The sequence below is a fragment of the Peromyscus leucopus genome, chromosome 20 (genome assembly GCF_004664715.2).
Source record: "Peromyscus leucopus breed LL Stock chromosome 20, UCI_PerLeu_2.1, whole genome shotgun sequence".
Lineage (NCBI taxonomy): Eukaryota > Metazoa > Chordata > Mammalia > Rodentia > Cricetidae > Peromyscus > Peromyscus leucopus.
In genome coordinates, this window is record NC_051080.1 from 7,572,418 (window position 1) to 7,597,700 (window position 25,283).

At 46.3% G+C, this 25,283-nt stretch overlaps 1 protein-coding gene across 5 annotated transcripts in view; it reads left to right on the forward strand.

Annotated features, from left to right (window-relative positions):
• The window catches only part of Slc38a1 (solute carrier family 38 member 1), a 66,404-nt gene extending 41,851 nt beyond the window's left edge, over positions 1-24,553 (forward strand). For all 5 annotated transcript variants that reach the window (XM_028869308.2, XM_028869306.2, XM_028869309.2 and 2 more), the window contains 12 exons: positions 5,989-6,062; positions 7,766-7,858; positions 8,152-8,233; positions 9,640-9,722; positions 11,663-11,721; positions 11,835-11,945; positions 12,300-12,379; positions 14,351-14,451; positions 16,207-16,328; positions 16,837-16,978; positions 17,073-17,170; positions 18,889-24,553. In XM_028869308.2, coding sequence (XP_028725141.1) covers positions 5,989-6,062; positions 7,766-7,858; positions 8,152-8,233; positions 9,640-9,722; positions 11,663-11,721; positions 11,835-11,945; positions 12,300-12,379; positions 14,351-14,451; positions 16,207-16,328; positions 16,837-16,978; positions 17,073-17,170; positions 18,889-18,990 — 1,147 coding nt within the window. In that variant the 3' untranslated portion in view covers positions 18,991-24,553. The remainder of the gene's footprint in view (positions 1-5,988; positions 6,063-7,765; positions 7,859-8,151; positions 8,234-9,639; positions 9,723-11,662; positions 11,722-11,834; positions 11,946-12,299; positions 12,380-14,350; positions 14,452-16,206; positions 16,329-16,836; positions 16,979-17,072; positions 17,171-18,888) is intronic.
• The last annotated feature ends 730 nt before the right edge of the window (positions 24,554-25,283 follow it).

Below are 25,283 nucleotides of genomic sequence, written 5' to 3' on the forward strand. Positions count from 1 at the left end.
CTGTAACTCCAGCTCCAGTAGGCCACCTCTGGTCTCTCCAAGGCACCAATATCTATGTGTATGTACCTACTGACAGATATATACATAATTAAACATAACAACAATAAATTTTTTTTAAAAATTTAAAGGTGTCTAGAGAGATGACGTCATTGGTAAAGCACATGCCACGCAAGTGCGATGACCCGAGTTCAATCCCCAGAATCTGGGGTCTGTTTTTGTTTTGTTTTTGCTTTGTGTTTTTAAAAAAAAGTGTTATGGTGGTTCAAGCTTGTAATCCCAGCTCTGGTGAGGAGGAAACAGGCCAGTTCCTGGGGTTTGCAGGCCAGCCAGCCTCACCTACTTGGCAAGTTCTATATCACCGAGAAACTCTTATCTCCAAAAACAAGGTGAACAGCTTCCGAGGAATGATACCCACGTTGTCCTCTGGCCTCTAGACTCCCATGTACACACAGGCACGTGCACCCGCACAAGCAGGAACACACACACACACACACACACACACACACACACACACACACACACACACAAATAGGTACTTAGACGTTCATTGAGAGGACTTAAAATTTTCTAGCAGAAAGTAGAATAAATTTATCTTAGAACACAGTCACAGTAGTTAAGAAGATTGTGGAGGGGGGGCAGGTGTATCCCCTGGGACTAAATGTGGGAAGATTCTTTTTGTGCTTTTGGAGGGCTCAAGCAACATCCTGGAGTAAATGATTAAACAGCTCATTTACATACAGTTGCTCGTGGTCCTTTAGAATCACCAGACTAATGTCAACTGTTGAGATAAGTGGGAACAAGCAGTCGAGCAGGTCACAGGACTGTTCTTAGGGAGACAGGTGTGGCTGGATTTTACCAGGATATTGGTGTAGTCTCGGGTAACTTGCAGACAAGATCCTAATTGTGTGTTCATTGATTCTTCGGTAAGTTGTTCGTTGGTGTTGAGGATGAGCAGGTGAATTAAACCGTCCTTGCCTGACTCGTAATCTAGACATGAAAACACATGGTGCCGCAATAAGGCAGGAGAAGGATTCTGGATGCCGGGTGGACAGGGGGTCTCAGCAGGAAAAGGGAGCTGGCCACAGACCGTGGCCTTTGGACATGCTTGCAAGTAGAAATAAAGAGTCCTTACTGCTGGGTAGACGTGAGGTATGGGAGACAGGTGACAGGCCTGTCTGACTTGCAGATTTGGGTTTGAATAGTTGTCTCATGGGTGCCTATTTCAGGTCACCTTATGCAGGTGTAGTCCGTGGGACTCCACAGTCCCTACCAGTGGTTTGAGGGAAGGCAAACCGAGGACAGGAAGCTGATGAGATGAACAGTACAGGGTGAGGACGAGTAACACTTCCAAAGATTTCATGAGACTTGAGAGATCAAATGGAGAAGGTGTACATGTGGAGTTTTGCTCTTTGATAGAGAAGATAGGGCCAGGTAAACTTAGCCTAATCTCAAACAGACAAACAAAAACAAACAAGTTGGTATGACTGCCAGAAAAACGAATCTCAAAATGAGGTATTTTTTTTTAATGTATGATGTTCAACTCAGAGAATTAAAAAATCCCATCATGCTTTGCACCATTTAGACAAAAAGTGGCGTCGTGTCTCTGTGTTTGTCCCAGCACACAGCCCTTGAGGTTGACTGAGGTGTAGACAGCCCAGATACTTACAGGATGAAGAGATGAGAGGATCGGAGCTGATTAAGTCAGAGAGCAGGGGAGCGGGAAGGGCTTGTCCAGCAGAAACGCCATTCGAGTTGAGGTGGCTTGAGAAGGGCCAGGAGGAAAGTGAAAACCGAATGGAGAAATGACTGCAACCATGTCAGCTCAGCCTCATTTCTAACACACAGAACTTCTAGAAATGGAACCGGTTGCCTAGTGCATTCCCCATCAGGAGGCATTGTTGATTCGGATGTCTGCCTGTTGGCACAGAGCAAAGAGATCTCCTTTCTGGGGTAAAATGCCAGGCAGTCTTTGAAGATTGTGCTCTGATCCAGGAGTCTAAAATTCTCTTTCTCTCTTTCTCTCTTTCTCTCTTTCTCTCTTTCTCTTTCTTTCTTTCTTTCTTTCTTTCTTTCTTTCTTTCTTTCTTTCTTTCTTTCTTTCCTTCCTTCCTTCCTTCCTTTCTTTTTCTTTCTGTCTTCCTTTCTTTTTCTTTCTGTCTGTCTTTCTTTCTTTCTCTCTTTTTTTCTTTTTCTTTTTTCTTTTTCTTTTTTTTTTTTTTTTTTGAGACAGGGTTTCTCTGTGTAGTTTTGGTGCCTGTCCTGTCCTGGATCTCACTCTGTAAACCAGGCTGGTCTCGAACTCACAGAGATCCGCCCAGGTCTGCCTCCTGAGTGTTGGAATTAAAGGCATGCACTACCTAGAATTCTCTTTCTTAACAGTCTTCTTGTCAGGAGAAAAAAAGACTCCTAGGTTATTCCTGTACCACCGCTTGGGGAAGAGGTTCTTTATTTGGAGATCGTATTATTCCCGTCTCATAGTAGCACAGGCTAGCCTTGAATGTGCTAAGTAGCTGAGGTTGGCCTTAAACTCCTGACCATTTTGCTACTGCCTCTCAAGTGCTGGGATTCCAGGCTTGTGCCACCATATCTGGTTTCCTACACCACATCTTTGAAGTGTTATTAACACAAGGATTCTTCAAATTCCTAACCACATCCCTCACAGTGGCGGCTTTCTTGCCCCCCCCCTCCCAAACTGTCCATACACACTTATACATTCTAGGTCCTTTTTTGGCAAAGGTGACCCAAGACTGGATGAGCGGCACCTCTACAACTCAGTTACCACATGCAACCAGCTTTTCCCTGGTGGTGTGGGAGCTGGAGTGATTTCTAATTGCTCGTGTCTTTGCAGGAAACCGTAATTATGTGTTCAACTCTTTGGACAAATAGGGTCATTGTTAGGCTGGAAACCCAAGCGTTCAGAGACATGATCACACACATTTCTCTGCTTTATTCCTCCTGGCTCATTCTTTCCGTTGTCACGGTCTTCAGGCATCTCTAACTTGAGTTTCATACTATTCTAGGTATGTTAGAATCAATTAGGAAGTATTGCTTCTTTCGAATATCTAAACAAAAAGGTTCACCCTGCTAAATTAGCTGCTAGACTTTGGTGCAGCCTACATTCTTGGAATTTTACATATACAGTATGCTTTTTAGTGGTCTGATAGGAAAAGATATTTTAAAAAATATTTTGTGTGGGGGTGTTTGCCTGCCTATATATCTGTGTGCCATATGTGTACAATGCCTTGTGGAGGCCACAAGAGAGCTTCAGATCCCCTGGGACTGGAGCTGCAAATGGTTACAAACTGCCAGTGGCCACTGGGAATTGAATCCTGGTCCTCTTGGGAGAGGATCCTCTTAATATCTGAGCTATCTCTGCAGCCCCAGGTTTGGTTTTATGTCGGTTTTCAGTTATAGGCGAGATCTGGCTAGATGTGGTGGGTCACACCTGAAATCTCAGCACTCAGGAGTCTGAGGCAGGAGGTTCATGAGTTCGAGGCTAGGTTGGACTATGTATGTGGTAAGACTGTCCTAGGGGAGGAGGGGGGGAGGAAGAAGAAGAAGAAGAAGAAGAAGAAGAAGAAGAAGAAGAAGAAGAAGAAGAAGAAGAAGAAGAAGAAGAGGGGATGTATTTTGGGAAGGATGAGGAAGAGAATCTTCTCCAGAGATTGGATGGCTTGAGGCAAAGGCTACAGGACATTCCATGTTGTTGACTGTGGAGTGCCATGTTATGTCACTAAACATGGAAGAAAGTGAGTCATTGTCACCATGATGGGAATACCTCATCCTGCTGCAGTTCAGGAGTGGGAAAGATGGGGACACTTTATTAAAATCTTCCCTGATCTGCCAAGCAGTGGTGGCGCACGCCTTTAATCCCAGCACTCAGGAGGCAGAGGCAGGTAGATCTCTGTGATTTCAAGGACAGCCTGGTCTAAAAAATGGGTTCCAGGATAGCCAAGGCTACACAAAGAAACCCTGTCTCGAAAAACAAAAACAACACAAAATGAAAAATCTTCCCTGACTGATATTTCTCCTTGAACAAGGAAGGGAGCAACAGGAGCTTTTGAAGAGGTTCTTCGCCTCTCCTGTCTCCTAGAGGCCACTGAGTGTCATCTACAGAGAGATGGGGCTCACAGAATGGAGACAGGAAACTGTGTGCTAGAGCTGTGTGGTCCCAGGCGCTCTTTTATTGGATGAGAGAGTACGCGGATGTGTTCCTAGAATGCCTTGAGTCATTCTGTAGATGTTAATAACCGGCCCCTTTGGGCAGGTGCATCCTTCTCTTACAAGGTTATACCCCTTTCTACCCCTCATCCTTGGATCTGTGGGTGGCAATGGTTCCTCTCCACTCCTGGTTGGTCCCTGCAGAACCCCGACCTGGTCCATGTCATTGAAGAATAGCACATGACAGATCCTGAGTTGGCACCTTTCCTGTTCACACGAGGGAGTCCAGGTTACCCTGTGCCTTGAGCCTGTCACCTGTGCCTGTAGAAGTTGGCCCTTGGGGTTCAGTAAAACCCAAAGCCTGTTTCTTCGACGTGTAGTTTTGTTTAGAAGACTGTCCCGTCCACCCTTGCCTAACACCAGTCAAATCCCGTCCCGTTACAACCTCCTGGGTTGGTTAAACAAATGCTCTTGATATCTTCCTGCCCTCTGACAGGATAGACCACAAGGGACTTACTGTCTTCATCACCCTCTTCACGCAAGGATCTTTGCCAAATAAACATAAACCTGAACACACTTTCTCAACCATCATAAATATCCTCGGTCCCCCTCCGTCAGCAGGGTGGTTTTAGCTTTTCCCAGTGTTCGCTCTTTTTCTCTTCTTTCTCCTGGGGTTTGTTTTGCCTCTGTGGAACTTGGCCTTCTTGTTTCCGGGTCCATTTCTGGAGTCCATCAGTTCTGGGGACCGTGAACTCCCTAGTCATCTCTCCAAGACAATGCCGTGTGCAGGGGAAACAAAATGCTACCGAATCCGAGAGCACAGCCATCCTGCCCCGGGTAGGGGAGAGGCCGGAAGAGGCAGCCTCTGGCCCCAGAGTGGCAGGCCCACAGGTGTGCAGGGGGGGAGCTTTGGGAGCCTGAGCTCACAGAGCACTGCCTGAGGGGCCGAGTGCCTCTCAACAGCACTTCCTAGGAAAAGAGCTGCTTTTAATTAGGCTAAGGCTACCGTGGGGCCAATATATGCCAGGCATTGTTCCCTGCAGGAGGAAGTAGGTGGTTTTGTTTGAGGACTGGAATTGTATTTTCTTCCCCCTTTTTTTTTAATAAGCAAGCTTTATTTTCAGTTATCATGTCTGTTTTACCTAAGTGCTTTAGAAATACTCTGTGTGACTGCCCCCCCCCACATCACTTTAAATACCCTTTTTCTTGAGAAAGGTCTGTTAATGAGCCAGGTGTCCTAAAACAAAAACATGAATTTGTTCTCATGTTGTTCTTGATTGTGAGAATGCCCCACATTTTAGAGAGGTTTGCAATTATCTAAGAGGAGCCAGGTGCAAAGAAAAAAAAATTAAATTAATGGCATGATGCGCAGATTGAGGAATAGCTCCCGAGCGATAGGTCACGTCATCATCTGGCGTGTCTTTGGGTCATACATGAGAAATCAGAGGGAGAGGAAGTCAAGCAGGTCTACTAACGTCACATGGTCCCTCTCCTAAGGTCACTGACATCTTTCCCTGCCACCCCATCTGTAAAATCCCTTCCCCACCCGGATGTAACCCTTGAGTATTCATGCCATAGGCTACAAAGGCTTGCTTTCATAACCTGATCCTACTACAGTGGTGTCGCCTGAATGTCCTCCTGGAGCTGCTTGGGTTTTGAATTACATCACAGATGGTGACTGGTACATTCACTTAGACTCCGATGAGAAGAATTTTCGTGAGGATTTTAAGCAGGCAGCTAACTTGATGCTAACCAGCCATGTTAACCGGAAGGAGACCTTTGCCCTTCCAAAATGTGTTTTCTAAATACTTATTTTCTTTGCTCTAGGATACTTCTGACTTCGGTGACGTTGTTGTCTATCTACTCAATAAACCTACTATTGATCTGTTCCAAGGAAACGGGTAAGCTGAGATGTACAATTTTGTTGAAGGCAGGATGCTCACGGACAATGTGTCATTGCGTCATTTACAGTGATCTCTCAATTGTACCTGTTTTTCTAGTTTGGGATCACTTGGTTTTAAAGGCTTCACTGTTTCCTTAGGCCTTGGTGAACCTTGAACAAAGATCCTATGTTTTCCTATCATAGCTTCCAAGGTCTTAAGTAAACAGGCCTTTTATGCTCTTTTGTGCACATTTCAAGGAGAAAATGTTACTCCCAAGGCATTGTGGGAGTGAGCATGCTACCAGGGATACTTCAAGTTCTCTGGGCAATGTAACACCTGAAGTGTTTATTTTCTATCTGGGGACACCGGCTCATGTTTGGAATGCTTTGACTTTTACATTAGCTAAAGCCACCTTGGCCAGCTATTGTATACAGATGACTGGAATGTTTTGTAATAAATTCAGGGTCTAGCCATTGTCTACTTTAAACACTAGTCTTACATGAGGTTGAGCAAAGGTTTAATTATAGCCTGACCCAAATTGCTGCTTGTGAACCTTTTGAAATTATGAACTGCCATCAAGAAGGATAAACTTTCTTTTCTTTTCTTTCTTTCTTTCTTTCTTTCTTTCTTTCTTTCTTTCTTTCTTTCTTTCTTTCTTCCTTTCTTTCTTTCTTTCTTTTTCTTTCTTTCTTTCTTCCTTCCTTCCTTCCTTCCTTCCTTCTTTTCTTTCTCTTCTTTTTTTTTTTTGTGAATTGGATTAAAAATTTACTGTTTATTGAAATGAGCTGGTTGACCACTTGAGAATTCTGCTACGGCCAAAATTCTCTTCAGGCAGTTTTGTCTGCTTCTTTCTCTGGGCAGTTGCGTGTCTTTGAACTGTGTTTACATGTGATGAGAACTCTTATGTAGTGACTATTAGACGTTCTAAGTTTATTGTTATATTTAAAACCGGAGGGATCGATGGGAAAATATGAAGATACTCCTCGAGTTTTGAAAAAGCGTTTGATAGTTTCATATATTTATAGAGTGAATTTTAGTAATTTTGCCCCCATTTTTCTCCCTTCTCCACCCCTTCCAACTGGAACCCTTCTCAACAAGCCCGCCCTTGCTTAATTTTGTATGTGGCCCACTGAATTTAATAGTTTCGGTGGGAGATTGTTTACTGGAGCAGAGGCAACTATGGGGGGGCTACACCCACTCGAGAAAACGACCCCTCCTCCCATCATTAATCGCCAGCAGTTCCCCGGGGAAGGGTGGAGCCTCCTGGACCCTCCCGGTTTGTCATCAAATGCTCCTGGGCCCAGTCTTGGGCAGGTTTTGTGCAGACTGCCACAGCCGCCGCGAGTTCCTGGGTGTGACAGTTGTGCCACGTCCAGTAGACAACATCTGGCCGCGCCCCTCCCCAGCCTCTGGCTCCACATCCCTTCCACCCCTTCTTCCATGAAGTTCCCTGAGCCTTGGAGCTGGTGACTAACTAGTCAGGCCCAGTGCTCCACCATCACTTATGCTTAGCACTCTGGCCTGTTAGGGGCTTCCACATTAAACGCACTGGTCCCGTGCAGAATCAAGAAGGTCTCGATCCCTCTCAGATGACGAAACAGGTCGGGGCCCAAGGGCTCCAAGTCACGTGACACGTAGCCCCCAGCGTAAGGAGATGTTGGCTGTCTTGACTCTCGGAGCTTTGTCATTTCTTGTAACTCCCAAATTCCGTTTGTAAATAGGCTGCATGGTTTACGAGAAGCTGGGGGAGCAAGTCTTTGGCACCACGGGGAAGCTGGTGATTTTTGGAGCCACCTCGCTGCAGAATACTGGCGGTAAGAGCCTGTTTCTCTGATGTGACTTGGCCGTGCGTGGCTATTCCTGGCTTTTCCGATGCTGGTGGTTGGGTGTCCACGTGCCATTGGACGTAATTCAGGCAGTCAGAGTCCTGTTGCCTGCGTGGCACGTGGACAGGGAAGCGGAGGGGGGCAGTCAGATGCTGCAGCCGAGCTAACGTTACCTGCGCTCACCCAAGGTGAGCCTCGAGCCGCTGCCCGCCGCTCCTGAACCTTGTAATAAGAGCTGTGGGTGTTGTCTTTCTGAACTTGTTCTCATTCTCATCCTCCAGCGATGCTGAGCTACCTCTTCATAGTAAAAAACGAACTTCCTTCCGCCATCAAATTCCTCATGGGACAGGAGGAGGCATTTTCGTAAGCTCTCGACCTTTTCTTACTTCTGGTGTGGGATGTAACGGAATCAATTGCTCCAGTGTTTCTCAACCTGTGGGTCACGACCCCCTTGGAGCCGTCAAATGACCCTTTCACAGGGGTCGCATATCAAATATCCTGCATGTCCAATATTTAGATAAATAAATGCATGCATACATACATGCATACATAAATAATATGCCCGGTGGTGGTGGTGGTGGTGCATGCCTTTAATCCCAGCACTTGGGAGGCAGAGGCAGGTGGATCTCTGTGTATTCGAGGCCAGCCTGGTCTACAGAGTGGATTTAAGGACAGCTAGAGCTACAGAGAGAAACCCTGTCCCCGAAAAATGGAACAAAAAAAGTAAATAATAATGATAATAAATAGCTGTATGGTTGGGGGTCACCACAGCTGAGGAACTGTGTTAAAGGGTCCGCAGCCTTAGGAAGGTTGAGAACCACTGGCTTAAATGAAGGATGACCAAGTTTTGTTTTATGAAAGTTTTAGAAATAAAATGTTCCTAAACCTGTTTTCTTTGGTGGGGGGTGGCAATATAAATGGAAGAACCAGAGAGCCACTTAACTGTGGCTGTCACCCCGAAAATGGTAGGGGGCCTAGACTCTGTATCTATGAGCTGTGAAAGAGAACACATATGGAATATTTTAAACACAGAAGTAGAACATACGAAGAAGAAAGAAAAGGGAGGGAGGGAGGAGGGAGGGAGGGAGGGAGGGAGGGAGGAAGAGAGGGAGAGAGAGAGAGAGAACCCTACCTTCTTTTTAAAAGGAAGTCCATGGCATTTGGGGAGCAAAATTTCCATGAACTGACATCATTCACAATGTAACTCACCCTAGAAAGCACTGCCAGCAACATTTGGCACAGCATTACGTTTGACCCCTCGTCTGAGAGTCCTTGACAGCCTCGGTCTCCCCATTTTCCCTCACGGGAAACTGTAGAAGCTGTAGTTCCCCGTGTTCTATTCAAGGTCAAATCCAAAGGCTCGGGGAGGGAGGGATGCCTACCTGTGGTGAAGCCGTTCTTGTCGGTACCATCCAAACAAAACAAAGGGGACTTTCTCTTTAAATAATTGATAGGACAAGTTGTAATCTGACAGAATGCCACATACGAAGTTGGCTTTGAAGCCGCATAAATAATTCCTAGGAATGGAACATTTAGCCAATGGGAGACGGAGGGGAAATGCCGCCCCCCCTCCCCTGTTAGTCACATGAGGATGAGGCAGTATTAAAGTAGTGGTGGGTTAAAGTATTTGATGAATAGTCCTCAAAAAGAAAATAATAAAAGGCAGTGATTTAAAAGTCATTAAAATGCATTGTGAAATTTTACATTTGAGGGAAACAATGTCACTTTCTAATTGGAGACCGTAACCTAGCCACTTCCATGCCTTTCAGAGCCTGGTACGTCGATGGTCGCGTCCTGGTTGTGATGGTAACCTTTGGTATAATTCTCCCGCTGTGTCTCCTGAAGAACCTGGGTGAGCAAAGATCCAGCCTTTATCTCGGGCTCTCTGCTTCCAGATGAATCCGAACCATTAGAAAACAAACACCTTTGCCTGCCTTCAGTAGGATATTAACAAAATAAACCATAAATTGCATCTGTTAACAAGGCCTGATGTTAACGTGAGATTGAAAACATGATGTGGCTTTCTGAGAAACCCCTCCACTGAGGCAGCGCTCAGAGGATGGTGGTTCTGGGACTGGAATAGACTCTTAGTCTTTTCTTTTCTTTTCTTTTTTTTTCTTTTCTTTTCTTTTCTTTTCTTTTCTTTTTTATTTGAAACATGCATTAAAAAACAAACAAACAAACCAGCAAATGTGGATCAATTGTACACTCTTTAAGGCATAGTGTTTTCAATAGCACGGCTTAGAGACTACCTTAAGAAAAGTCCAGAAAATGGAATTACCCTATAAAGTTCTGTTCTTCTTTTGTTTCGTGGTTTTGGGGATCAAACTCAGGGCTTTGGGCATGCTACCCAAGTGCTCTACTACTGACTTACGCCCCACCCTACTTCCTGTGAATTCCGAAACAGGGTCTTCCCAAGTCTGAAACTCAATCTTCCCACCTTGGCGGGTTTGTGGTGTTTAATGTTCCGGTCATTCATACTCAGAGATGTCAAATGTTACAAATGGCAGTTCAGTTTAGAGTGTGGCCAGTCTCAGTGACTCCACCCACCAAAGGAAGAGAGAGAGAAACGTAAAATAAAACAAAAAAATGGCAGACCATCTCCAAGTCATCCATTTGGTTCTGACATTGGTTTCTACACTTATCTGTGGAGATAAGCATGCCTGGAGTTACGGGAATTTCATACAGTGAATAATGAGACCGGATTTCCATCTCTCCTAAGGCTCCAAGATACATTTTTAAAATCTAGGCTAATTTAAGGCAAAAGTTTAGATTGATATTCTCTCAAAAATAATTATGATTCGCAGAAGATTTTGATTTTTTTTTTTTTGGTTTTGGTTTAGCTAAGATTTGTCAGAGCTGCACAGTGTATATGAAGTTTATAAGTAGATTTTCTTAACTACTTATTTTTCTGTTCTCTGGATTTCTGTAGGCTTTTCTGTCCCTCCAGTTAGTATAGAGAACGGCCCTTCCCTGGGGAGTAAGAATAATGTAGCTCCTGGGAGGCCAGCTGCCATCATGGAGGTTGTGGTGACCACCTTTCCCTGGCATTCCAAGAGGAGTAAGACCCTCAAATGCTCTGTTTCAGTGGTCCTCAACCTGTGGGTAGTGACCCCTTGGGAGGAGCAAAGACTCCTTTCACAGGGGTCCCCCAAGACCATCTGAAAACACAGATATTTACATTATGATTCATAACAGTAGCAAAATTACAGTTATGAAGTAGCAATGAAAATAATTTTTATGGTTGGGGGTCCCCTTAGCATGAGGGACTATGATAAAGGGTCACAGCATTAGGAAGGTTGAGAACCACTGCTCTGTTTGTTTCCAGAAGCTCACATCTACTTGTGTTGGCCTCTTGTTGAGAGAGAAGTTTATCAGTAACATTCAGGATTCCCACAGTAGGTGCCCAGGAAAGGCTGGGGAGAGGGGTATGGGGTAAAAAGGTTTAGCACTAGAGACACCCACACAGAGACAGAGGGCCGAAACCAGGAGGCTTCTTCTTCCTAGATGCTGAGATCTGTGCCCTGGAATGTGCCAGGAATGCCTGGAATCAAAATGCCGAATATAATGCTTTATTCAAAGCCCTATTACTATTATTATTCTTTTTGCCAAAAAAAAAAAAAATAGTGCTATGAAATAATACATCTTGTTTTCATATGGATATGTAGGCATATTGTTAAAGTCCCAAACTATGCTTAAAGCAATATGTACAAGTAATTGATATTTTTAATAATAATAACTATTCATAATTATACTAATAAAATAGTAATTGATATTTTTCTTTTTAAAAAGGGTATCTTGGCTACACTAGTGGATTTTCCTTGAGCTGCATGGTTTTTTTCCTAATAGTGGTAAGTTCTGATTGAAGCAGTTCCTGTGGTTTTGATGTTGTTCAAAGTGCTGTAATAGTTATTCATGATTTGGTCTTAATACAATCTCTGTTGATTGCATTTCTCAATACCAGGTTATCTACAAGAAATTTCAAATTCCGTGCATGAATGTAGAACAAAATTCAACAATAAGTGCCAATGTAACTGACATGTGTACGCCAAAATATGTTACCTTCAACTCAAAGGTAAGTTTAAAAATAAACATGAGCATTTTTATTAAGGGCAATATTTCTTGTGCTTGTTGTAATCACCTGTTGGGATATATTCATCTTCAAGAGAAGACACAGCACTGTTCCTCTGTATTTTACAATCCATTCATACACCTTCGAGAAACACACAGCACTATTGCCCTGTGGCTCTACTAGATGAACCTTTGTGGGAAAGCTCCTTTCATTTGGGGACCAAAACCCCCCTAATAACCTCGTCATCCCAGGGTCCTGGGGGAACAGGCTGAATATGACGGCTCAGGAATACGACAGCTGCGTCATTTTTGTCGTAAGAATGTCTCTCCTGAACGTCTTCTTTTTCCCTTCGAATAGACGGTGTACGCTCTGCCCACCATTGCGTTTGCGTTTGTCTGCCACCCATCTGTCCTGCCGATCTACAGCGAACTCAAAGAGTAAGATCCGTTATGTTTTCATGCCTCATCCTTTATTGCCCACCTCCTACTAATGGCCAAGTTCTGTGTGAGAGAGAAACAGGGATTCCTCACCTGGTGTCGACGTTTGCTGCGTTCTTGAGCAAGCTCTGTGTTAAGGAAACTCTGAAATCTGCAATATTTTTAGCAATAAATAAGAAAGCAACAAGCCATGTAGCCTTAATAATTAGTTAGTTAGTTAGTTAGTTAGTGTGTGTGTGTGTGTGTGTGTGTGTGTGTGTGTGTGTGTGGTTGTGTTGGGCACCACACTTGCACACACTCAGGTTCTGTCACGGTCCCCACCTTATTCCCTTGAGACAGAATCTAACTAAGTTGGCAGCCAGCAAGTACCACCTTCCACCCTCCACCCTACCCTCACCCCTCCCACACTGGGTTACAGGCACCCCACCCCATCCCACCCTCCATACCCCACGCCCAAGCACTGGGGTTACAGGCAGGCTCCCACCTCCATCCCACCAAGCATGGAACAGCAACTCCACCCATCCCACCCTCCATACCCCACGCCCAAGCACTGGGGTTCCAGGCAGGCACGCTCTGTTAAGCCAGCTTTTTACTTGGTTTCTGGGAACCTGAGTTCGCTTCTGCTTACACAGCAGGTACCCTTAGCCACCAAGTCACCTCCCTGGCACCCCCGATTCCCAAACGTGGGCTTTTTAGCTAGTTTTTTTTTCTCTAAACACGGTGTTATTTAGGAGTTCAAGTATTTGCACTGAGTTTTGTTTACTTGGGGTTGTTTTGTAAGTGAACTGTTGTTTTTACGTCAGGATCTTACTTATCAGGAAGCCCAGGCTACCCTCAAGCTCACAATCCCCCTGTCTCAGCGTCCCCGGTAGTACGCTACCGACACTGTCTTCCTGTGGCCTTATCTTCTTCGTTGTCTCAGAGAGGGCTAAAGGCCTGCTTCTGAATTCCTTCAGTGTTCCCCTTTCAGCCCACCAGACCCACTCTATGTAAAGATTGTCACCCCTGTAGTCTCAAGTTCAGAAGAAGGGCATAATATGCTGCCCGTTCCCATTTTGATGTGTCCCTTAGCACATGGCACTGAGTTTCCTGTTCAGTCTTTATCTTTCCTATTTAACTGACACACAGCTAAATTCTAAGTGCCTGCATCTATGAGCACACCTTGTTCTTCCCCATGGCCCTAAACTTAGAGAATTTAAGTATATCTTTGTGTGTGTGTGTGTGTGTGTGTGTGTGTGTGTGTGTGTGTGTGTGTTTTTTTTGTGTGTGTTGTGTTTTTTTTTTTTTTTTTTTTTTTTTTTTGTTGTTTTGTGTGTGTGTGTGTGTAGTTGAGGATCAGTGTTTAGTTTATGACTCTCCCAGTGTTCCTGTTCTCCAGACTCCCCATGACACCCCAGCTATCCGCCAGCCTAACCGGATACTGTGACTGGCACACAGCCACACAGGTTGTAGAGCAGGCCAGCTTGAAGGGTCATGAAGCCTGACCTGAGGGCCAGAGCCTGCCACCCTCTGAGCCGAGACCTCTTGACTCCTCGGAGGGAGGCAAAGCCCAGGTGTGTCCCTGAGGCTGAGCCTTGCTGAACAGGACCCATACAGCAGACCTGGGGTCAGGTTCTACCTCTGGGACTGGGAGAAAACACTTGAGTCTGTCTGTACATGGTACAGAAATTTTCCTGCAGCATGGGAAATCAAATATTTTTTAAAAATTCCACCCTCCGGGTAAGAAGTGGCTATTTTTTAAAAAGCACCTGGAAGGGTACTCCTGAGTTACCCAGGGCTAGAAGCTTGCAAGCACCCATTTGTTATTAAAGAACTATCTAAAAACGACATCACTGCAGGGGTCAGCTGAGCTCTCAGGGAATATACCAGCCTGAGAGGAGGGATCTTCAGCTGGTCTCTGGCTCAGATTGAACTCTGACACTTTGAATCAGCAATATATATATTTTTTAATTCCTCGGTCTTTGTTTTTAGCCGATCACAGAAAAAAATGCAGATGGTCTCCAATATTTCCTTCTTCGCCATGTTTGTGATGTACTTCCTGACCGCCATCTTTGGGTACTTGACATTTTATGGTAAGTGACTTCCCCTGGTGAGTGCCTATCTGTATTTAAAAATAACAGGAAAAACCAATACTGAAGTCACTTCACATTGAAGCCAAAGGGTACAACAAAACATTTCCTGTTTTGTCTCATGGTGTTTTTTTATTTCCTCATAGCAAAGGGCGATGGCTCCTTCCATATTCATTCAGGCTGCACAATAGAATAATCACTGAGAAATAATATATTTTCTTCTGGAGCTTTTTCTTCTTCCGAGAAATTGTATTTCCGAAGCATGCCATCTTAGGAAAATTTTAAACGCCATCAGAGAAGGCTTTCCTACTTGACACTGAAAATTGGGTCGGATTCCATTAATAGAAGAGAGAGAGAAAAGCCGAAAGTGAGAAAAAAAAAAGCCGAGCCCACACTCATGACACTCAGCGTTAATTAAAAATAAAGCAGCTAATTGTTCCCTGGGACTTGGTGCCCCACAGCGAAGGACAGCAATGACTTAGCAGTGAACGCTGAGAAAGAAAGTGTGTTCCGTCTGTGCTGCTGACCCTGCCGGGGCAGTGGTGGCCTTTCCTGCCCCGGCGTCTCACGCGTAACCCTTCCGTGAGGGCCGTGGTGTGAGAGCTATGGAAGCTGACTTTACCGTCTTTTCTATTAAATGCTTCGTTCAGACTCCCCACCAGCACCATAAAAATAACAAAATCTAAACACATTTACAGATGAATTCAGCTTAGAAGAAAGGTTATTGATTTCATAAGCACTGGAGGATGGTACCTGCCAGAGGCGTACGTAACCACTGCCTTTCGTTTTAGTAGAAATTCTGTTAGGAGGAGGTTTCTCATGTCACAGGGCTGGTGGGTGAGGGGAGAGAGGAGACCCGATAGTCAGCCTGAGTTACCTTGTTCCGTTAGGAGTCCTCTTTGTATTTCATTTTGTCACCTGTAATAGAACACGGGGTCCTTTGTACGATTGGGGGGGGGGGGCGACGGCTCAGCTGTTGATGATAGTTATGCGTTTCGAGTAAAGAAAATGAAATCTAAAGAGATTTTCACTATAACCTCCAGTCCTGTTTCAGACGTGGACAGAGACTGGTTCCAGTCTGAATTCCTTGCCCACAACCTTGAGAACAGGTGTAGGGCGGAGCCCTGGAGGGGGAGAAGTCGCGAGGGGGCGGCACTCGTCTAGAGAGTGAGCGTTTGCCACCGCAGGATCAGCAGCCTTTGAAATACCACTTCTCACAGTTGGGAGTTGAGGAGGATCCAAGGAGCCCGGGCACTAAAGACGGTTTTGTGAGTGTCATGAACGTGAAGGGGAAGGATTCGCTCCCTAGGGTGGTTGAGTGGCTTTTACCCTCTGCTGCTTGGCCCCTCGAAAGCTGAGTTACAGGGAGCAAGAGGGAAGGAGAGATGTTTGTGTGGCCCATCATTCCTGCAGGGAGACAGGCAGTCTTTGGTGTGAGCTCCCAGTGTGGAAAATCAGGTAGGAAGGGCTTTAGACTTCCCCCGTGTGTGTGTGTGTGTGTGTGTGTGTGTGTGTGTGTGTGTGTGTGTGTGTGTGTGAACACAAATGAGGCCTTCCACACTGGGCAGCTTTTTCTAGTGGTGACTTCAGACCCCTTCTAGCTAACAGGGCATGCGCCGTAACCGTCTCTCACTTGAATTTTTAGATTGTTGTAATAGACGCTTCCAAGCCTTGCCCCCCATTGGTCTTTACCGAGGCCTGGCTGCTTAGGGGAGCTGTCGTGGTTAAGTAAAGCCCTCCGACGCCTCTTCGTTTCAGAAAAGGTGCAGTCAGACCTCCTTCACAAGTACGACATTCACAAGGGCGACATTCTCATCCTGACCGTGCGGCTGGCTGTCATCGTGGCCGTCATCCTCACCGTGCCCGTCTTATTCTTCACGGTAAGTAAAGGGCCTCGGGGTAACAGGAGAAACGCTGGCCTCTGGACTTCCTTTCTGACTCCAGGATCCGGTTTCCGGAGAAGGCCCGCCATAGGTGGCCTTTCTGGTCATCGACACTGGGCTCAGCCCAAGTCTCGACCTCGTAGGCAGCGAGTGGGATCCGTACGTTAGCGTGGAGGGGCTGGATCCGCATTCTCACCTTCCTCCTTTTACAAGAATATCGATAGAGGGTTGGTTGCCTCTCAGTCTCACCTCACTGCAGAGACTACCCAGGTGGATATTAGCCCACCCAAAAGGAAAGCTTACTGGGTCATACAGGAGGAGCCTCACAGTTGGAGTCAAGCCCCCCCAATACCTTCAGACTGTTACACCAGCTCTAAGTTTGCTGAGCGTGAAGAAAACTCTTGACAGTCAAAATTCCATGCACCAGTAAATAGTTCAGCTCTTCCGCTGAGAGCGGAGGGTCGGCAACCGTCTGGAGCCCCCGGGGGTTCTGCTGTCCCTGCAGGTTCGTTCGTCGTTATTTGAACTGGCCAAGAAGACCAAGTTCAACTTGTGCCGCCACATCTTGGTGACCGTCGTCCTCTTGGTGATTATCAACTTGTTGGTCATCTTCATTCCCTCCATGAAGGATATCTTTGGAGTCGTAGGTACGGTGGTATGGTCGCTTTACGGCATACAGGAGCTGTTAATGGTTAAAGCTTCGAAATAACAGCCCTGAACGATTGTTTCCTTAATTTACAGGAGTGACGTCTGCTAATATGCTCATCTTCATTCTCCCGTCGTCACTTTATCTAAAAATCACAAACCAGGACGGAGATAAAGGCACTCAAAGAATCTGGGTATGTATGTCTCTTGCCAGCCACTCTAATATTTCTGCTTAATCTCCCAGCTAGACTTGCAGGTAAACGGTCCCCTCACGTTGCCCACAGTTGCGTCGAAGGGAGTGTCAACTCCTTAGATTTCCCCTGGGGAGAGCCAGAGCCGCAAATCTGGACTCTTTCCATCCTCACAGTAGCTTTTCCAGTGTGGCTCTGAGTGGGCCTTTGCCTGTCTGTGTTCTTACCCTGGGCACAGCTAGCTGAGGAATGGATGTTTGCACCCCTGTGTCTCTGGAGAGTAGTGCCTTGTCTTTAGCCAGACTGGAAGTGCACAAGGACTCAGAAGATTTTGATGCTATCTACCGTTCCCAGACGGCTTCTTACCACATGCCTCCCTTGCACAGCTCAGGGCACAGGCAATGCGATACATACAAAGTGTCAGGAGTTAGCACAGAGGGTCTTTTCATGATCTGACGGGTGCTTCGGAGCAAGCAGATGTGGATTCAGAACTGCCTTTTTGTGTTGGGATCGTTGTTTGTGGATCTGGTGACATTCAAGGACACCTTGAGGGTGGCGTGATTGGACAGCGAGGGGAACAGGGGTAACGGCTCCGTCCTGTCTGGAGTATCTTTTTGCTTGGCCTTGGAGAAGGCTTCTCAGCCGCCTCCCAGATACGCAGGCCCTGCAGTCCCCTACATCACCCTAGTCTAGGGACCCAGAGGAGAGGCAAACAAGAGTCTGTTCACTGTGCACTTTGCAGAGGGGTCGTTAACTCTGGTAGAACCCCAGTTCCCCAAGAGAATTATCCTCAAAGCCATGAGTCCTCTAGCCCTATGCATAGAGTCCTCACAACATAGTGAAACCCACTCAGACGAAGGAAGCTACAAAAAGCGGAGTCCTGTTGTCTCGAGTTCTCTAGGTTCTCCAGTCCTGCTTCCAAAGTAAAACCGGGTCTCCTAAAGTGTGCTGGGTGGAAGCTCTGTTTGGGTAGGAAGAGCAGGGTGTTAGACCCACTAGCCCCCCCACTTACCATCCTTTCCTTAGCTCTGTCTCCCCTCCAGTTTTCAGGCCAGCCCCTGTCCCTCCACCCAACCCCGGCAAAGTTTACCATCAAGGCCAAGCTATGTGTAAGCTAAAAAACCCTGGGTGCATCTGATCCCCTTGTGACCTTCATCAACCTTTCGAGTAACTTAGTTTTGCCCTGTTCCCCGATACAATGAGATCAAGTCAACATGTGTTACACTCTTACAAACAGAAACACTTGCTTCTCAGTAACATTGCCGGTTGGTAGGTAATGGCCAACAAAGTGGCCTAGATATATTTCCATGGCTGGCTTGGAACTCCTATATAGACCAGGCTAGCCTGGAACTCGCAGAGACCTGCCTGCCCCTGCCTCCTGAGTGCTGAGACTAAAGGCGTGTATCGCCACACCCGGCTCATTAGGTTGTAATCTTTTTAGAGAGGAAGTCATAAGGAGACTCAGTCATTTGTAGCGTGGACACACCCGAGGTGACCCAGAAGACAAAGTGTAAAGTGTAGAGGACCAGGGCTCCTTGCTCTTCGCCCATCCTTGCCCGACCACATTCACCCAGTTTTAGAAGAAAGTCTTCAAAGTTCAGCCACCCGGTTGTAATGAACCCCCCAAGACCCTGGGGCACAAAGGAGGTTTCTACTCTCCTCCAGGCACACATGGAAAAGGTGGGCTATGCCGGAAATAACCCATGTTTTTGTCGCTACAGGCGGCCCTTTTCTTGGCCCTGGGGGTCCTGTTCTCCTTGATCAGCATCCCGCTGGTCATCTACGACTGGGCTTGCTCATCTGGCAGTGACGAAGGCCACTGAGACCAGCCATCCGAGGAAAGCCAGCACCTGTTCCCGCCTGTCTCTTCACCACCCATCAGCAATCCTTCACCGTTTCTTTTGCAAGTTTACGGACAGACAGAGAGGCACACAACAACACCCGGGTTGTGACAGGGAGACCCGCTTCCAGCGTGGCTGTGGCCTCCCGGGATGTCCACGTAGGGACGGTGGATTTTATCTTTTGCAGATTTCATGCCGTCACCAATATTTCCCTCTACCTACTGTGTTTTGTGGCTTCTGCTTTAGTCTCTTAGAACTTTGAAAACACGATCATCAGGTGTATTCATTTGTTAGACACCAAGGTTCTGAAATCGTTTTCCTACTGATGTTCCTGCTCACGCTATCTGTATCTTTTTAGAAGAGAAAATAATCTTGAATTGTATATATTTATTTTGCTTTACAGAAAAAAAAAAGGTTTCAGGAAAAAAAAAAAAGGTTTCATAAATCCTTTGCCTATTTTGGTTAACATAGCACACAGGGGTAATCCTTCGAGAGACACTTGAGTGCCATTGCTGCATCTGAGCATGCCCAATATTTGAGGCGGCTCTGATCACCCAACATGGGCTGTCCTGGACCTGCTGGTACTCCATCCTGCTCCCACAGGGAGCTATTCCCTGAGAGTGTCTGTGGCTGGGAAGGGGGTGGGCACGGCACTTGTGGGAAGATATTAAAATGCACATTTGGGAGAGCTCACAAATGAAGCTTTGTCGTCCCCCCACCTTGGCATCTGGTGTCACAGTTACTCTAGGCTGAGTCACCTGCGTGGGGTCCCATGGCTCCCCTAGTGATGAATGAGACTGCCCAAAATGCCTAAGGAAATACTCCCGATGCAGACAGCCTCCGTCTACACCCATATTATTGAAGGGGGAGATGATTTGTTGGTTTATACGCCCAGCAGCATTTAGTCATGTCCACCAGCTTTTTGCAACAGAGAATAATGTGTACCTAAGGGTGACTGAGGGTAGGTAGGTCATCCTCTTTTATATTGAGTACTTTACTTTAGGGGAGTCTTTAAAAGACGTGTTTTATATCTATAAATCTAGGTTACTACAAATAACAGGATTTTTGTACCTTAAATAAGCCTCATTTCTATTCTCCATTAACTCTCCATCCCATCTTGAAAGTAAACCTTCTGAGGCAGTCTTTGTGGAGAGCTTCTGAAGTCACTGTGTCCTCTCTTGTCCCTGCTGGGGAAGACAAGCCGCTCTTCTCCATCTGTGTTTCTTCCGTGTATCCCCGTCACTGCCTCTTCTATGTGACCCACGCGGGAGAGCAGGGTGGCCTGTGCTCTCTCCCTGGCCCCTCCCGAGGGGAGCAGAGAGAAATGACTGGAAACGACAGGAGCTGTGGACGTGGCAGCGAGGGAACCCAGAGCGGCATGTCCTGCTGGTGAGCACACCCGTGGCTGCCCATAGCTTAGCTGCAGTGGGAAATGCATGTGCTCTGTGACCACTGTCTGCAGGCAGGGCTTGTACTGCAGCCAGATGTATTCTGGTTGAGTTCTCAGATTAAAATATATACTGAGCACAGATTTCTTACCTGGAGACAGGTAGGATGGGACACAGAGAGTTGGCAGAGAACTCAGACACTCATCTGTAGACACTGTTCCTACTGACTGAAATCCCCCAGGGTCTTTGGGAAGGCATCTCCTGAGAGTTCCACCCAGAGATGTCCCTTCATCTACTGAAGTCCCACAGGTAAGGTAGGCATCCAAGTGCCTGCCACCATCCTCTTGGGGAAGAAGGAAAAGCTACTTCCTACGTTGCGTCATCACCTTGGTCTAGTGTTTCAGAGTTCTGTCCACGTCGAGTTCGGGCAACTGGACACAGAGGCCTAGACAGGAAAAGGGCAAAACCCACAGCGGCCTCTGCCCTTTGTGGAAATGCTTTCCATATCACAGAGAATGATGGATGATTCGCCAACCTATGTAGCTTGTTTGGCCCTGTTTAAAAAAAAATACATTGATTCAGTTTGCCTACTATCCTGCCCTCTGTTTTCCTCATTCTGTAACCATTTCATTCATTTTACATTCACGAAGTGAATTCAAAAACCGTCATTAACTCTGGGATGTGTTGTGATTTGGGACCTCTGGATTTTATGTGTTGGTAAAACTAATGTATTATTTACAGTGTATTTATTTGCAGGAAGCACATTGTTGTTGATGTCTGATACGTGGTTTTCTGTTTTTGGTTTTTTAAGCTCCTTTATACGTATACCTGAGTTTGTTTGAATGTTATAGACCTCACTGTCGTTTGTTAACCACAGACTTATCCCATGGTGTCTGTGGTAGTCCCTGTATACACCTCTTACCCTTGCTCAGAATAATGAACTGGTAGCCAAAACATACCTGTATCACAGATGTTAGGTAGAATTCAACAGCACAGTCAAACGCAGTAGACGTTTTCCTGCTAAATGAGTAGACTCGGGAGTAGTAGGCCTTCGCCACAGGAAGCAGCAATTTCCTTTGGCACCCAGGATCTCCACTGCTGACCAGGGCCAGTTCCATCCTTTGGGTGAAGAACTGGCTAGCGTCACACAGACTACTGTAGATTCCTAGCTTAGTGTTGCTGGTTAGAAGTAGTTAGCAGGGTGTGTGCAGAAAGAACACCCATCTTTTAGGCGCGGACAGGCAGTCCCCAGGTCACGGGGAGCACACATTCCAAAGCTTTGTCACCTGGAATGGATTTCCTGTAACTGGGCTCTATGTGAAGATGAGGCCCCCAGAGCCGCTGGGAAAGACTGCCAGACCCAGAGCCGAGCTGAAATAGTGTAACAGGACTGCAGAAGAGCCAAGTCCCCAGAGAGAATGGAGGTGGGGTTTGGGGGTGGGGAGGTGGGGAAGAATCCAAGTCACCCAGAGAAAGCCACAGCCTGTTGCTGTGGAACCCAGACTGTTCGTCTCTACCACAGTGTCTGCTGGATGCGGAGTTTGGGGCTCTGCCAGAGTGGCCTGAAGCCTGGGCTCCTGAAATATTAGAGGAACTAAGTTCAAAACCCTGCTGGTGGGGTGGTGTTGGAGGAGGAGGAAGAGGGATTCCTTAGCTACCACCTTTTGTTTGCTCCGAAACTGTCAAGCTTGGCCTGGCTGCTTCCAGTTCTGTGACAGCCTTTCGCTCCTAGAGTTCGCCACCTCCTTCTCGGCCACTGATGTCATAGCTTCTCCCAGGTGCCAGCTTTGAGACCAGCACACAGCGCTTTTAATGTCTTCGGTTTCATCCATGGTTTCACCGCTCAGTGATCAGCTGAAAGGTGCAAAGGGGGTCTCCGTCCACTGTCTGGTGTATGTATGGACCATATTGAGAAGCATAAAGCACTGTGGGAGTGGGCGGCAGACGACCAGGGTCTGTGGTGAGATGCTCCGGCGTTTCAGAGGATACCTCCAACAGTTATCCCAAGAATTCTGGAGTTGCACTCAGGCCCCCAAGCTGGTGTTTCTCAAATTGTGGTCCCCAGGCCAGCAGCGTGAACCTCACAACAGACTCATCAGAATGCAAATACCCAGCGCTGCCAGAATCCCACGGACAAAGCCACCTGTCCTCCGCAAGTCTCAGGTCTAGACTCCAGGTGACACCCGTGGCATCAAGTTTGGGGACCACTCTCCAGTCAGTCAGCCCTCGGAAGGCAGTTCCTGGGGTGAGGAATCAGAGCCAGGACCCAGAAAAGGTATAAAAGGACTCCAGCCAGTGTCCCTGCAAATGCAGGAAACATCTTGGGGCGGGGAGGGGCATGGAGCGGCATACCTGTGTCCCCCTCCTACCGGTAATGCAATGCCAGGGCCATGAGTAAAACTCAGGGTGCCTGCACTTGAGGGAAAACGGCTTAAGGCACTCACATTTTCTCACAGCTGTGAAGACATCAAATTGAGGCTTCACAAAATTTAAGTAAATTAAAATGCCTTTTTGTAAATGCAACCGTAAGAGCACTGTTGAGTTTTCAGGAGTCCGTTCCCCAAGAGGACTGTGTTCGTGGTTGGGTAGAGAGCTGGCCTGCTAGGTACAAAGCCCTGGGGAAGTTCAGTCCTGATATTGTAAAATATAAACTATCAATACAATGAGAATTCTAGTGAAAGGTCCACACTGCTGAGGGAGCTTCAAGGGGCTGTGAGGGGAGGGCAGAGCCCAGTCCATCTCTGCGGAGCACGGTGTGAGGTGGCATTGTTAGCTGGAGTAGGGCAGAGGTGGGTGGTATGATCTTAGGCGTGGTGTATGCCTTAGAGCAACGCCTCCATTGACCCATTGTTTAGAAAGGAGATAGACTTTAAGAATGGCATCCTATTCCAGGGGACATCCGGGCACCTGGAAAGAGAAGTCAGTGGTTTCCTCTCAGGAGGGCAGATCTGAGAATTCCTTCTGCAACAGAACATATTCCTTTAAAATGCAATGGACTGTGGATAGTAATAAAAAGACTTTGGGTTCAAACTGGGGTTGTGGGTAATGACTGAAAATAATGCTAAGTCTAAAGAGGCGGGTTCCTGAACAATAATGCAAAGTTCGCATGGATGTAGATGTCTTTCCCGGGGTTTCCCTGGGGAAGAACGGTAAAGCACTGGGCCTATCTGTACACAGGCTTGAATCTATGCATTTGAGGCTCACTGGAGGACTCCTTCATTTGTATGTAAATATGTTGTAAATACATAGGAGGCTGTATATTTTTGCAGTTGTTGATCCGCACAGAAATAGAGGTCTCTAGTACCTGCATATAAGAAATACACATTCTCATAAATTAACGTTAGTGGTTTTGTTTGGGAATTAGAAGAATTTTACCTTCTCTCCCATAGTTCTGTCAATGTAAACCTGGAGCCTAAAACCTTAACTAATTGTTTGGAGAAAGAAGTGCTGAGAAACGGCTGCTTTGATCTCTTCTGCTGGTGTTAGGATCTGTTATTTAGATGATACAAATAAGAACGATTTAGAAGAAAACCATGGTCGTATAGCAACAGACATGCCCCCAAATGAGAAGGTGTTTCTCCGTGACGTTCTTTCATGGTTAACATGGATGCCACTGCATAGAATGTAAGAAAACCGAAGTTAGAGAGGGTTTGTTTTGTTTTGTTTTCCAAAATGGAATTATCTTTTCCCAAACTTTGGGATCCTTGAGGGGAGGGCTGAATATTCTTATGAGCACATATTTGAAGGAAAACATCCTGTTATTTAAGCTTTCGAAGGTCTTGCATGTTTGCCTTTTAATGTCGATGCCAACATAGACTGTCGCGTCTGTCCCCACCACCACCACCACCACGTGAATCTTAACCATTGGTACGTAATACAGTCTCTAGAGTCCAGTGTGTTCTAGACTCCCTCTGACTCAGTACATGTAGCACACCACTGTTTTATTAATGGAAAAAACTTGTAAATGATTTGGGGTGGGCATCCAAAGTGAGTCACAAGTCACAAAACTTTGCTGTTCACTGTCCATCGTATGAAGTTGGGTTGTTCTTTTTTTTTTTTTTTTCAGGGTGTGGTATAAATAAGAAAGTGTAAGAAATTATGTCCTATAAATGCAGTGTTAACATAGTTTTCAAACATTAAAATGTGAATTAAAAGTACTTGTGAGTCTTGTGTGGTGCTCCAGGAAGCAGTGTGCAGACAGCAGTAGTGCCGTGTGTGCTGGTGAGTTACTGGAGGAGCTTTGTTCACATGCCGTGATTTTAGACCACGGAAGTTTCTCTTCAATACCCAGACTTCAGCTGGGCCTGATGGTTACATGCCTGTACTCCAGCAACTTGGGAAGCAGAGACAAGAGGATGGAAAGTGGGCCGTCCTGGGCTATTACAGCAAGGTACTGTCTTTAAAAAAATTCTTTTTTTTTTTTGTTTTGTTTTTGATGGTATCATCCAGTCTGGCACATGCACATTTCTCCATTCTTCGGAATCAGAGTAGGTTGCACACAGTGTTTCCAGTGTCTGTCCTGTTACAGTAGGGACTCTGTTCACGTCACAGCCTCCATAAGACAGGGAATCCTGTCAACACATTTCTTTCCATCGCTTGCTCTTGTGACCTTAAGAAGGTTTTGATGGACAAGGTCAGGGTGAGATACACAAATTCTTCACATGACTAGTCACTGTAAGGATAGCCTGGGCTTTTTTTTCCCCCTGTGACTGGATATGAGGCTGGCCATGTCTCTCCCTGTCCTGTTGATGACATTCTTCAGAGCCACAATGGCACATATAAATCTCTGGGTAGAAATAGGAACACAGGTATCCAAGTTAGGTAGCCCAACCTAGCTTCATTAGGAATAAGGCTAATACCATTAAACTTACATGTCTACTGTGTCTA